The following is a 15,036-nucleotide window of genomic DNA, read 5'->3' on the forward strand; positions in this document are numbered from 1 at the left end:
ACTGAAATTACAATGGAGGAGGTGACAGATGCAATTAAAAAGCTGAAAAATAAAAAGAGCCCGGGCAGTGACGGTTATCCTGCTGAATGGTATAAGGTACTCAGGGAAGAACTGGCACCGTTACTTTTGGCATCATTCAATTGGACACTTAAGGAAAACAAAATACCTCCCTCGTGGGATGAAGCGATAATTTCTATACTCCCAAAACCTGGTAAGGATAAAGAGCAATGTGGAAATTATAGACCAATCTCACTATTGAACGTAGATTATAAAATATACACATCAATTATGTCAAACAGAATCAATAAATTTGTAACAGACATCGTAGAAGAAGATCAAACGGGATTCATAAGAAATAGACAAGCACATGATAACATCAGGAGAACTATACATATTGTTGAGCAAGCTCAAAAGGAAAAGCAGAATATGTTGTTATTAAGTGTGGACGCCGAAAAAGCGTTTGATTCTGTAAATTGGAAATTTTTATACAAAGTAATAGAAAGACTTGGATTTATTAGTAAATCAGTGCAATGTATAAAAACACTCTATCATCAACCCAGTGCCAGAATCAAAATCAATGGCAGCCTGACCGATAGGATAAATCTTCAAAGATCTACTAGACAAGGTTGCTGCTTATCGCCGACTCTATTTGCTCTCTTTATCGAACCACTAGCTCAAGCAGTCCGACAGAATGAAGGAATTAAAGGAGTGATTATAAATGGTGTGGAGCACAAAATAGGGCTCTTTGCTGATGACATCATGGCCTACCTCAGCCAGCCGGATGACTCTCTCCCTACACTAATGAGACTATTCGAAACATATGGACATCTCTCAGGTTACACGATTAATATATTAAAAACACAGGTTTTAACATTACACTATACCCCATCAAGGTTGATACAAGAATCTTACAATTTCAATTGGAAGCAGAAAACAATCAAATACTTGGGGGTCTGCATTACTAAGAGTGTAACTAAACTATATAAGGCAAATTATAACAATATTAATCGGGATATTCAAAGAGACATAGAAAGATGGTCTACTTTACCATTAGATTTCAGCTCACGAATTGAGGCAGTCAGAATCAATATACTCCCCAGGCTTCTATACATGTTCCAAGCTTTACCTATAGAGGTCCCCCAAACTCAATTTGTAAACTGGGATAGAGTAATATCTAGATTTATTTGGGGAGGAAAACGCCCCAGAGTAAGGTACGAAACTCTCCAGCTACCAAAAGATAGGGGAGGTATGGGTCTCCCAAAACTAAAGGAATATTACCATGCAGCCCAATTTAGATCAATAGTATGTTGGTGTAGGCTGGACTACGTGGCTAAGTGGAAAGACATGGAAAAGGAATTTGCTGGGTACCCAATACAGAGCATCATTGGAGATAAAGAAATCTACAAAAAAATACAGGGAAAAATAGACCCAATTACCTCTTTCACTTTAGATCTATGGTTCAGAGTTGTCCAAAAATACAAGATAAAGGATATCAACCAACTAAAATGGCTGGCATTTGATAGTAGTTTCAAACCAAACGAATATGACAGGGCATTCAAAACATGGTTAACTAAGTGGAATCACAGCATGGTGCACTTTAGAGGAGAAAGGGGAGCTGGAGAGTTTTCAAAATATGAAGGATAAATACGATCTGGGGAAACATGACTTTCATAGATATCTACAACTAAGGGATTATTACAAGAAGAAAATCAGAAGAGATCCCTCCATGGAAGTTTGGGGTGTAACTCAACTTCTAATCAAATCATACGCAGGAATTTCTTTTAGAATTATATCGGCATTATATAAAGCATTGACAGTAAATAAAAATTCAACAAAATATGTAAAAGAAAAATGGGAATCGGAACTCAGCATAGATATTACGGATCAACAATGGCAAGAGATGTGGAAAACACATCAAACCACCACCAGCTCACAGTCATGGAGGGAATTCTCGTGGAAAAACCTGATACGATTCTTTGTTACACCTAAAATAAAAAATAAATATTCAAAAACCAATTACTTGTGTTGGAGAGAATGTGGTGAATTAGAAGCAGGCCATGCTCATATTTTTTGGAAATGTAATAAAATTGTAAGGTTTTGGGGAATGGTACACAATGTCATGCAGAAGATACTGGGATATAATATCCCCATGAACTGTGAGACTCTGTACATGTGTAACCTGAATGAAGGACATATAAATATGGGAGATAGATATTTGGTAAAGATACTATTGATTGCGAGTAAGAAAGCTATAACTAGAAATTGGTGTAAGGTAGACCCACCTAACCAAGATCAGTGGATGGCAATTGTCGAGGAAATATACATAATGGAGAAGATGACATTTCGTTTGAGATTACAAGAGGTACAGGGTGAACAAAAATGGGAGAAATGGACTATACACAAGAACTCAAACAGCGATAGACACGAGGACCTGGGAAACGAAGACTGAAATATTCAACAAAGTGACTCCCTTTACTGTTTGTTTTGTTTTTGTTTTTTTGGGGGGGGAGGGGGGATTATTGTCAGTGTTGTTCTTTCAGTATTTGTAAATGAAAACAACATTAAAAACTGAAGTAAAAAAAAAAAAAAAGCATGTTGATACAATTCTGTTTCCAAAGGCCACAATAACTTTTCAGTTATTTTATGTTTGGCTGATTTTTTCTACATCATGTAAATCTAAAGAATATTAGCACACAACCTAGACCTAGTTTTCTGAGCTTCATTTATTTAATCAAAAATAGATATAACATGTATTTGTGTTTATATGTTGTTTATATTTGGTTTATATGTCTGTATGTATGGCTACTGTGTAAATGCTGGTGGAAGAACTAGAGAAAAAAAGAGACAACACACCGTAAAAGAAGACAAAAACCAAAAAAACCTCTGTGACAATTAGTGCAGAAGTATTATCTGCCGAATGCACATAAAACATGCAAAATGAAAGTAAATGTGATGCACAATGGCTCATTTCAAAGTGTTATGTCACACTGGCCCCAGTTTAAAACAATAGAGTATTAAATAATAGTGAAATATACAAAATAATAAGTATTTAAGGAATGAAATACAATATTTAACACTTCATTGTCTTGTACTAGGCTCAGTGTGTGACCCTGACCCAGGAAAGCTTCTTTTGCAATATCTGGCACAACAATTTCCTTTGGGATTAATAATGTTTTATCGTATCTTATTATATACAGCTATATTCTATAACTGAACTATTTTTGATGTAATGCACTAATATGTGAGCACTGCAGCATCTTATTTCTGTAGCTGGTTGAGGTGTAATTTTAACCAATGTACAGTATTTCTAGTTGTTTTCAGCCCCGTAAACGAATTACAACTTCCGGTCTTTTTATCTTGTCAAAATAAAATCCCCCCGATCACTATATGGAGTCCAAAGCGCGTTTTATTTCATGAAATCATTCAATAACCCATCACGAAATAATAACATAAACACAACAAATAAACATATATAGCACAACCATGACATTTGAACTTTATTTTAACAATGTGTTACAAAGTGGACTCAAGACACAAAACAGTCAGTGGTCCAGGTATTCAATGAAGAAATCTTTTATTTCACAATGTTATATATCTAACTATTATTCATTAATAGGATCATTTATTTAATAATGTCTTATTTATTCATTGCCCCTACATCAGAGTGCGCTCTTGGCAGATACAGCACAATAAAGTGCCTTCTAGGATGTCCTTCATCTGGATAGTTAATAGTTCTTTCAACTTTCTGCATGCTGGTGCCCCACATATGCTGAGCCCTTCACTGGAAGTATGAAAATGTGTGTGTAAAAAACAATAACATATAAAAAACAATAAATGATTTGGAACATCAAGTTTAACAAGTAAAATTGTCACTCCTGTACATATGTAACAATCTTTATGATGATGCGTCGCACTAGTTTGGTGAACTAACGCAGCTTCGTCGAAGTCCCGTCAAAAGACATCTTCCTCTGCACTGCTGTCAGCAGCTGCTGGGGTAGGAGAGGAACCGCAGTCCTGAGTGCTTTGTTGCTCGTCACGCTTTTTACAATGTAATCCTCACAAATCCTGTCAGAGGAGAAAGTCTGTTATTTTTTTTTCAATTGCTATATTGGGTAAAAATATTGAAAATTGTTGTTGAAATTGTTGTTGTTTTTTTTAGATTTACATGTATAAAGGATACGGCTGCATCTGGAAAATGAGTGTATCATTGCGGTGCTAAAGAGAAACAAACAAGGAAATGTGTGAGGAGCTTTTTTGACATGATCATAAACTTATTTTGCATCATACCGTTGCCTTTTTTTCAAGAAGATTCAAGATTGAACTAGTCCAGTTGTGTAAAGTTTTTTTAATCTAAAACTGTTGCGTGTCTGTCAGTGTCCCTGATACCTACTTTGTGGACTTCAAGGAAGTATTCACAACTTCCACCAAACACAATCACATCAGAGTCTGTGCCTATGCATGCTGTGTGCCACAACCTTGAAGAGGACAAAAGATGGACGGTTTAGTGCAAATCATGAAAAAAAATCTACGCTGTTATATTCACGTTTTGATACCTTAGTTTATGCTTAAAGGGATGCTCGACTTCTTTCCATTCCTTCGTTTCAACATCAAACAACCACCCGTCACCTGATGGAAGAAAACATGTTTTATTAAAAGACACATTTCAAGAGGTAAACAAATACATCAGTGGGCGCGTTTTCTTACTCATTGGTTTGCAGTCTTTACTGAGACCTCCAAACAGGAACAAGGAGCTGTCTGATACTGCGGTGAGTGTGTGCCACGATCTGCCCACTGGAGAGGAGGACACAGGAATTCTGGGAAACATTTTTTGCACAGACGACCCAAAATGTTAGGCCGCAGATCTCCACCAGGCTTACATTCGAGAAGATAACAATCTTGTCGTACCATGACTAACTTGATCTTTGAAGATCAGGGAACTTTTTTCATCAGTTTTTTTAGCCCTGACAATGGCCAAAATGTGTCCAGCAACACACTGGGAGGGCCTTTTTTTTTTTTTTTTTTTTTTTAAAGGTGGAATATGGAATATGAGCTGAATGCCGCCATCTAGTGTCTCAAGATCGTAGTCACCACAACAAAAAAGTAATTCCAGCGGTAGGGTTGCCAGGTTTGTCTCTATTTTTAGACCTATGTAAATACAGATAGCTAGCTAGAATATTCTTTATTATAGCCACTGACCGCAATGGTGAAAGTGAACCAGCAATACTGGACAGGGCAGGAGGATTGAGCCGCCTCCGTTTCCTCAGTTTACTGGGTGTGGAGGTCGATGGGTCACGATCCGTATTCTCATATCTAGAATCAACGTGATATAATGAAAATAAGTATAGCAGAGGAGTTTGACCGACAGGTAACGTTAGCTAAGTTAGCAAGTGAGTTAGCTTACCGATCCAGGAGAAAGTTTGCCATTTCCACGTGTGTTTTGATGCCGTGGAAATCCTTTACCTGAGTCCATCGAGCGTATGCTTCACCGATATTTACTCTGGTTTTTGCTCTTCTCCCGTCACTCAGCTGCTGGGACAGATAACGCACCGTTCGCTGGGGCTCTGAAGAGCTTGCAGACTTCGCCATTTTACCCAGTGTCAGCCTAGCTGTGCCGAGCACTGCCGAGGTTGCGAAATTGGCAACCCGCAATGCCGGCCGCTATTTGGCTGGTACGATGTAAACAGGAAGTCATTGTCGAACCCGTCAAAATTTCTTAAATTATTTATTTCAGACTAAATACAAATTTTCAAGGAAACGCATTACTTTTAATCTGCGCCCCTCTAAACGCCCCGTGGATGTATTATTTTTGAAAAAATATAGCTTTTAATAAGCATATTACATATTCAACCTTTAAAGTTTCCAGTTTCTAGGTTTACCTTCTGGTTATGTGGCCCACTGAATATGTGCAGTATGTAATCACATACGTACATTTTTGACCACGTCCAAGATTCAAGGTCGAGGCAGTGAATGTCACTTGTACTGGTTTCCTGCATTTAAAAGAAGGAGGAGGTCAGCTTACAAATGGCAGTTTAACTTTCCTCGTTTTTGAAAGATGAAAAGCATATTGAGCTCTCACCATGACTTTGCCACCAATAATGTATCCTCTATGGCCAAGTTGAGCGCTTGCATGGGTGGCCCGGGCGCTCGGAGCCTGTCCCTGCAGACAGAAACTGTCACTACAAAAAATCTTTAGAGACGTTACAAATATTCTCGACATGTTACATTCTTTATTCAAAATGTTCTACAACTTATGAAATATAAATATCACTAGCTTGTATCTATGTACGGTATCCAGTGTATAAGGGCTGACTCACATGAGTCCTTGGTTCACTCCAACTGGCATGCACGGGGTCAAATATGTGTACCTCGTTGTTCCAACCCCAGATCAAATCCACTATCTACAAAGAAAAAAATAAATAATTTTTGGTATCTCTGGTGAAGACCTGAGGCAAATTAGTGTTATGAAAAAAATATTACCCATGATTCTTCTTCAACAAGGAAACAGTCCTTCCTGCTGCGGACATCATCTGTTGTTTTTTCACCATATCCTCCGAAATAGATTATCCTGGGGAATAAAAACTTTTTTTTTTTTTTTTTTTTTTTTACCGTTTTCCATCATGCTAGTGCAAACTATGGTGGAGTCATCACTGCTTCACAGCAAAACAGTGATTCAGCATTCTCCTACACAACTGAAGCAGATGGGGACTTGTTTTAAAATCTGGCATAATCCAGTCTCCAGAGACGCTGAGATCCAAAATGAACTCTTCAATGTAGCGGACTAGCGGCTAAGCAAAATGTGTTAGCATGCACCCCCACTCTGAAGTGAGTGTGAATAAAGCCACCAACCAAAGTGTTAGTACTGGAAAACTTGGGGAAGAGGGTCACTTATCAACTATCCTTCTCCAGAAAATCACATTCTGTTACTTTTAACCACACACCAGGGACTATTTCTGTCATAAAGATACAACTCACCTTCCATTGTAAACCCAGCAGGACAGTTTGTCTCAAGGTGAAGGAACAATGCCGCTCTCATGTATGATCTTTCTCGACATGTATTTAGTGTCTGTCAGGTTGACACAATACATCTGTGTGAAGTCAAACACTGGTCACTTCAGGTTAACAGTCTAACCTGTGATCCTTTGCTGTGATCCACTGTGTCATTGGACAGGTATAAATTATTTTGAAGGACTGATAAGTTCGAAAAGGTCTGGCAACTGAACACAATCCCTTCAGGGGTAACTCCACCTTCATCACACTCACTTGTCCTTCTTTTTCAGAAGCTGCACCTGCATAACCCACAATGCAACAAAGCCACCGAGTGACATCACTGATGGCAAATTATCAGAGTACATACAGCTTCCTCTGGAGCCACTAGAGGCTTTATACTACTTTTTCACATATACAGTAGCACCTGTAAGACCTGTAAACATACTTTAATGTATAAAATTGGTGGAGTAACCCTTTAAGACAGTAAAATGTTGGTCGGTTTATGGCCATCCTTGCTTCTCAATACAAATGTTAAAAGCAAAAAGATACATTTATCAAATTCCTTGCCATGTGCCAACATGGATTAATCAACCCCCTGAAGTGTATGTAAGTGTCAACAGCATCACTGTGCTCATCAATGCCCTCAGTTATCACCCTCACCTCATTGGTCTGTCCACTGAAATCATAACCTCCAAATATGTACATGTCTCCTTTCAGGGAGCAGCCACAGGCTCCTGACATTGTGGGAGGAACTTGCCCCGTCATGTTGAACATTCTCCTTTGGGTAAAAAAACAAAAAAGTGGTTTAACTAGTTTAGTGATGACTAGTGACACCACTAAAGAAAAAGCCTGCAGCAACACATAGACAGAAAGCATTTTGGAGCCTGTGCCTATAATTACAAAGCAGAGGAGAGAAGTAAATGTTTGACTTAAACATATTGCATATTCTCACCATGCACCCCGCTCGAGGTCCAATACCCAGATTTCATCATTGGGTATACGGGCGGATGGAGTAGCAGAGGCCTGTAGAGAACACAACCTGTTTGTTACTTTGAACAGAAACATTGAGTTGTTACACAGCAGAGGAAATAATTATTTGATCCCTCACTGATTTTGTAAGTTCGACCACCGACAAAGAAATGTAATTACTTTTAAAGGTAGGTTTATTTTAACGGTGAGAGACAGAATATCAAAAAGAAAAAAACAGAAAATCACATTTAAAAAAAAGATTAAAATTGATTTTGCATTCATAAAATCAGAGAGGGATCAAATACTTATTTCCTCCACTGTATGTCTTGACTAACCATGCAAAACCATGCGTCATGTATGAACTTGATTGCCACCTCATTTGATACACCTAGATACACCTAGATAAAACTAATGTTGGACTGCAATATTGCAATATAGGGTTGGGCGGTATGAGCAAAATCTTATATCACGGTATGAGTCATTTCATATCACGGTAACGGTTTATATCGCGGTATGTTTTTTCTCCCCTGTAAATTCAATTAATGGCTTAAAATAATCATACTGTTGCATTTGATCATTTTCCTCTTTTATTTTTATTTGCTCACAGCAGCATAACATTATTTTAAAGAAAATGTGCGAACGCTCGTTCACGTCAGTCGGGGGGTTGGACGGACGGACGGTCATCAACTCCGTCACCCGGGGGACGGACGGACGCTCGTTGCCGTTAGCCGGGAGCTAACCGGGGGACGGACGGACGGTCATCAACTCCGTCACCCGGGGGACGGACGGACGCTCGTAGCCGTTAGCCGGGAGCTAACCGGGGGACGGACGGACGCTCGTCACCGTCACGCGCGGAGTATACCATCTGGGGAGAATCCTGCTTAGGCGGGAGGCAAAAATGCTTGGGCGCCGCGCCTAAGCCGTATAATGGCAGGGAAAACCCTGGATTGTTATCACCCCGGTAAAGCTGTTTCTTCTTCGTCGTGCTCATGCAACCGCGCCGAGCAGTCTGCTGCAGTGCCTGCAGTGCCCCGTGTGTTGAGGCAGTGTAACTACAGTGACTTAGAGAGATGCCGCAGACATCTGCTCTTTCTCCGGTATAAACGGTATTGCTAAATCTCTACCGGTGGACACTTTTATACCGTCACACGGTATAATACCGTCATACCGCCCAACCCTATTGCAATACATTGCGTTACAGCGTTTGTAATAGTTTGTTCATCATGTTTAACCCAATGAGGGTACGGCAGATACCAGAGACACCACAACACCATGAACAGCAGCCTCTTAACATGACTACTGCTACAATTCAACCAACACCTCTGTAAAACAGTTTCAACCAGTACTGATCATTACAAAGCTTCTTAAAGGCAGCGTTCACTTCAGGGCTGCTGTGTTAAAATGAGCCGTATGTACTTAATAAACCAGTTTGTTTGTTAAGTGCTTCAAAACGGATAAAATAAAATCCCAAACCCATGACTGATATTCATTATGTCATAACTTTTTGGACAAGGAAAAATAATAATATTATAGATAGTTTTTTTTTTCCAATCCTTATTATTGTATTTGCATTGCCGTTTGTGTTGCAGAAGTAAGCAATAACACATGCAAACGTTTATTTACCTTACCCCACATCCTCCCCACACATACAGCAGGTTTTCCTCCACCACAGCCGTGTGTCCGCTCCTCTCCTGGGGCACCAGCGCCGAGCAGCGCTTCTCCAATTTGGAATTCATGATTGGCTCCTTTAATGCAATGGAAAGGGTGTGTCTTATGTGAAGACATTTATCACAGCACTCCACCAATACACACCAAACTCAATAGGGTTGGAGTATTCTGTACTCTCCTGTAGCCAAGGAGAGAGTATAGAATATTTAAAAGCATTTCTCAAAAAGTTATTGTAAGCAATCATCCACTGAGCAAATGAGTGGCAGATGAAAAAACAAAACAGAAAATGAATCCTCAATGATAAAACCCAAAAAATAGGTTTTAAATACATATATTTCTTCGCAAGAGCTGATATGCTTACTTCCTGTTGTTCATGTCGCTTTACCAAACTGGCTTATCAACACAGGTACAACCCCTCACCTGTCCTCCTACCCGAGTCATAACAAACACAAAAACTGCAACTTCCGGTCTTCAAAATTAAACTGACAGCTGCCTCCAGTGGATACAGGTCTGAGACTATTCTAGACTACTATTGCCATTCCCCGTTCTAAAATCAAATAATATAAATACAAATAATAGTGATGTAAATGTAAAAAAACGATTTAAACAACAACAACAACAACTTTATTTTGCGCGCTACATGGATGCGTCAGCGGAAGTGACGACATTCACGCGGAAGTTGACATTTAGCGCCAAGTCTTGAGTTGGACAGTAACGAACATGGATGTTGCTCGCAAAATAAAGACAAAAGTGTCCGCTGGCTTCAAGATGCGGGGACTTATGCTACGACCGTATGTATTTTGTTGATGGGTAAAAGTTGTTAAAACGATTTTGGTTGTTACGGTATTGCTGTGCGTGCAGCGACAGAGCTAACACAATGCATCTGTCACCTCAAAGGACACACAGTGGTCGAGACTTTGTTAGCTGTAATAGTTTGATGCCGGCTGTGGTTTTGTGTAGATTTTTAAGTTTTCATAGGTTTTTTTCTAACTTGTAATACCTTTCATCTCTCAGTGTTAGCTTAAAATGGCTATTAAACAGCTCTCAGGATTAGCTGGTTCTAATGTCGCACAGTTATCTTAAATACTTTTTTGCAGTCATTCCGCTTCAACTAAGGTATTTCCAGCACTTGAAAACCTTCATGGGCTTCAGCTGACACTTTGTTCCCCATGTTAAAGTCTATTTTCAGGTCTGGGTATTACTAATGCATGTGGCTTACAATGCTTCAGCTTCAGTTTTTCTCTTTCTAATGTCTCAACAAATTCAATCTGAAAACTTTTTCAATCTTCAAGTTAATAAAAAAGATTTCAGGAAAGTTTCAGATGTCTCCACTGACATTGTGACACTGCGTGACAAGTAGAGTTGCACTTCCTAGATGTGTTCTAGTATCTTTAACGCTGCAGAGATGTCCTGGCCGACAGATCTTGTTCTCCAGATGGTAATATTTTTGACTGGGACACACCACAACAAATGTCACATTTGGATTTCATAGTTTTGTCAGGGAAAACGAAAATTGTGATGATCGCAGTATGATGTGTACACTATTTGACGTGTTTTACCAGCAGTAGAAAGAAAAAGAAATGACAATAACATATGCCTGTTCTTTTGTTGTTTTGTGCTCCAGTGAAGCCAGCAGGTACCTCGTTGAAGTACTGGAGTCTGTCAATCCCTCTGAACTGGATGATGTCATCGAAAGGGTCCTGGATGCAGTGGAAAAGCAGCCGTGTAAGTACTGCAGCACTACCAGCCTCTCCAGATCAGTGTGATCGAGTCAGAATCTGCTGTGTGCAGTGTGTTTCTTTGTTTTCCTGAGGTGTGTTTGCAGATTTTGACCACAGTTTGTTTTCCTTGCGAACAGTGTCCTCTAGTATGATAGAGCTGTCTGTGGTGGAAATCGCTGTGCAGGATTGCACTCAGTCTTGTGATGAAAGCATGTAAGTGTTTTGATCAACTGATCTCGCCATTAGTTTATATAATGTTTACAATAAGGACGGATGCACCTCATGAGCTATCAGAGCTACCAGCACTTTGTTATCATAAACTCAGCAAATTTTTGTAATTGCTTTGATAAATGACTACATTTATTAATAAGTGAATTTCTTCTTCAAATTACAACTACATTACCAGGGTATGGTAGGTTGTTCACAGCCTCCTGGTGCATCATTGTTATAATTTAATGATGCCTTAAGTACACAAAAGTTCATTTTTACAGTTTATCAACCAACAATTAGATGTAGCTTGTGTTATCAGCTGTATGTTCCTGTTAAAAATCTTATGAATAAGAATTATTTAATTCAATTCCAGAGATAATGTTTTCAACATTATTGGCGCCTTCGATGTGCCCAGATACATCTACAGTGTGGAGCGGAAGAAATTTGTACCGTGAGTAAAACAGCCCGTATTCCTTTTTTTGTCCAATCCAAAATGATATCTGATGGATTGCTTCAGTTTTTTGCTGCTAAAAAGTTTTAAAAGCTTTAAGTTTGGCTTTTTTTTATTCAGAATTAGTATGACGACCCATCCGGCCCCCAGCCTGTGTGGTTTGGCCAAAGACAAAGCCGAACTCTTCAGGGAGCGCTACACCATCTTACAGCAGGTCGGTTCGCTCTGTTCATCACCCAGTTCGACCCGCTTTCTTTGCTGCTACGTCTAGTATATGTTGCGTGCATGTTGTATTTATACAGACATGTTTTTTGTAGCGGATACATCGACATGAGCTCTTCACCCCGCCTGCAATAGGAGCAGCAGTTGAAGAGGGTCAAAACAAATTTCAGGTAACAGATCTTAAAGCACTGTAATAACTACCATATTAAGTACTTGTTAAGAGTACTTTTTTTACTCGACATATTGCACTTATTAATACTGAACTGCTTTTCTAGTTGGAGATAGGCATTAAACCACATTTGACAGTTTTTAGTTTTTTTGTTTTTGTATGATTTTGTCTTTCTAGCTCAAGACAATCGAAGCACTGCTCGGTAGCACAGCCAAACTGGGAGAGGTGATTGTACTCGGGATGGTGACACAACTGAAAGAGGTGAGTTAGTGAAGAAAGGGTCTATGTTTCAGTACTATACTGTTTATTTCCATCTAGTTTCTGAAACATTTCTTTCTTTTTTTTTTTTTTTAAGGGTAAATTTTTCCTGGAGGACCCGAGTGGAACAGTACAGCTAGACATGTCCAAAGCAATATCCTTTCATTTGTTTGTTTGAGTGTGTCATCAAAATCCACCCTGTGCTATACAATATTTTGTTACTTCCTTAAGTATGTTCTCACCAGTTTCATAATGGCCTGTACACAGAATCCTGCTTTGTACTGGCAGAGGGTAAGCTACAAAAAATAAAACGCAATATGATTGAAAATGTTAAGTATTGTTGCACAATAAGAAGTAAAGTTTTGCCCCTTGTCCCGTAGGTTGGTACGAGGACTCGGTTTTCCACGTCAATGGCTTCGGGTTTCCACCAACAGAGCCGTCATCAAGCACAAGGTCAGTGGGTTGAGTTGAAAAGCGTTCAGACATTCACTTTGAATGCTTGAAATGCCCTGTTTCTTCTTATGCACTATGTGATCCTTACTTCATTCCCAGGGCATACTACGGCAATATGAACTTCTTCGGGGGTCCATCGACCACTTCGGTGAAGGCCTCGGCCAAGCTGAAGCAGCTGGAGGAGGAGAACGAGGATGCCATGTTTGTAATTGTGTCCGATGTGTGGCTGGACAACGTTGAAGTGATGGAAAAGCTCAACCTCATGTTCTCAGGTGTGTTACAGCATCGTGGGCTCAGGCTTTACATGTCGAGTATCTGCACATTATGAGACACTAATTCATTTTAACTCCACTTCGCTGTTTCCTACAGGTTATGCTTCCATGCCTCCCACCTGTTTCATTTTGTGCGGGAACTTCTCTTCAGCGCCGTACGGAAACGCACAGATCAAAGCGCTCAAAGGTGAGACTTTTCGGTCACAATCACTCAAAACATGCTGGAGATGCATAGACGACATCTCAGAATCTCATCAATGTTTCCGTTTTTAGAGTCACTGAAGACTCTTGCTGATGCTATATGTGCACACCCCAACATTCACAGCAGGTAGGATCTTAAAGAATTGTTGTTTTGTAGTATGCTCTGTTCTGTTCCTCACTGTTTGAATTTGAATGTGTCTGATGTGAACATGTCCATCATACACCTGCAGTAGCCGCTTTGTGTTTGTTCCTGGCCCAGAAGACCCCGGCCCTGGCACCATCCTGCCAAGGTAGGCCTTCAGAGACATCTGCTTTTTAACAGCATTTTGTTCAGTGGTTTGGACAAAATTGGATAAATCGTGTTTCCCTCAGGCCTCCCTTGGCAGATCACATCACCGAAGAGTTCAGACAGAGGGTGCCATTTTCTGTGTTCACTACTAACCCATGCAGGTAAAGCAAATGAGGCTTTTATTTAAATTAATGTAAATTGTGCTCAGTTGAGTTTAGATATACAGAAGGTTGATTTGTAAGCGCATGTGCATGTGGAACCAGGCTCATGACATTTGGTAGCTTCTCTGTTCTTAGGAACTTGAACTGGCCTGCTATGTTTTTCTCGTCAGGATCCAGTACTGCAGCCAGGAGATCGTCATTATGAGGGAAGACCTGGTAAACAAGATGTGCAGGAACTGCGTCCGCTTGCCCAATAACAATCTCGACATTCCAAACCATGTGAGTTTTAGCTGCTCTGAGCAAACCTTCAAGCACATTATTTTTGTATATACATAAGTCACCTTGTCTTCCTCCTCTTCCTCTCCCTAGTTTGTTAAGACCATCTTATCCCAGGGTCACTTGACTCCCCTGCCTCTGTATGTCAGCCCCATATTCTGGGCATATGACTACTCCATGCGTGTCTACCCGATCCCTGATGTTATCGTCTTCGCGGACAAATACGACCCCTTTAGCATCACTAACACAGACTGCCTCTGTGTCAACCCGGTAAGAAACAGAAGAAACCCAAGTGTGAGAGAAAATTATAAATGTTGTGTTTGTCACTAATATGATTCGTCAATTTATTTCTGCAGGGCTCATTCCCAAAAAGTGGCTTCACATTTAAGGTCTACTACCCATCCAACAGAACTGTTGAGGACAGGTGAGTTTCACTTTGCTCTCCATGCAATTTAATACAGATAACTGCAGTTTCAACCATCACTAATGTTCATACTAATCGGTTGTCTTCTTATGTGTTCACAGCAAACTTCAAGGACTCTAAAGAAGATTGTGGATTTAGAACTGGATGTGTCTCAGTTGTTTTGTATATTGCCCCCTGTATGATAGTGATAGTTATACTTAAAATGGATTTGCAATCAAGCGACTTTAGTGTTTTATTTTCTTTGTATCTGTCTGTATTTTTTGTCATGAATAATAAAGGTTTTATTCTTTGTACTGAACATTCTG

At 39.7% G+C, this 15,036-nt stretch overlaps 1 protein-coding gene and 1 pseudogene across 1 annotated transcript; one reads left to right on the forward strand and one right to left on the reverse strand.

Moving 5' to 3' along the window:
• Positions 1-3,388: 3,388 nt before the first annotated feature.
• Positions 3,389-10,151, reverse strand: LOC115566194 (kelch domain-containing protein 1-like; annotated as a pseudogene).
• A 116-nt stretch (positions 10,152-10,267) lies between these two features.
• Positions 10,268-15,029, forward strand: pole2 (polymerase (DNA directed), epsilon 2). Its single transcript, XM_030391944.1, has 19 exons — positions 10,268-10,415; positions 11,249-11,349; positions 11,483-11,558; positions 11,929-12,006; positions 12,127-12,220; positions 12,324-12,398; positions 12,575-12,658; positions 12,753-12,809; positions 12,898-12,946; positions 13,036-13,108; positions 13,208-13,380; positions 13,478-13,567; positions 13,654-13,708; positions 13,812-13,871; positions 13,954-14,031; positions 14,202-14,310; positions 14,401-14,577; positions 14,664-14,731; positions 14,833-15,029. The coding sequence occupies exons 1-19, from the start codon at positions 10,345-10,347 to the stop codon at positions 14,849-14,851; spliced, it is 1,587 nt and encodes a 528-aa protein (XP_030247804.1). The 5' UTR covers positions 10,268-10,344; the 3' UTR covers positions 14,852-15,029.
• The last annotated feature ends 7 nt before the right edge of the window (positions 15,030-15,036 follow it).

This window comes from Sparus aurata, chromosome 16, assembly GCF_900880675.1.
Source record: "Sparus aurata chromosome 16, fSpaAur1.1, whole genome shotgun sequence".
NCBI classification, from domain to species: domain Eukaryota; kingdom Metazoa; phylum Chordata; class Actinopteri; order Spariformes; family Sparidae; genus Sparus; species Sparus aurata.

Coding starts and splice junctions, on each gene's coding strand:
- pole2 (XM_030391944.1), top strand. CDS start 10,345: ATGGATGTTGCTCGCAAAATAAAGACAAAAGTGTCCGCTGGCTTCAAG. Junction 13,109..13,207: donor GAGCCGTCATCAAGCACAAG/GTCAGTGGGTTG, acceptor CTTCATTCCCAG/GGCATACTACGGCAATATGA. Junction 13,709..13,811: donor CACCCCAACATTCACAGCAG/GTAGGATCTTAA, acceptor ATACACCTGCAG/TAGCCGCTTTGTGTTTGTTC.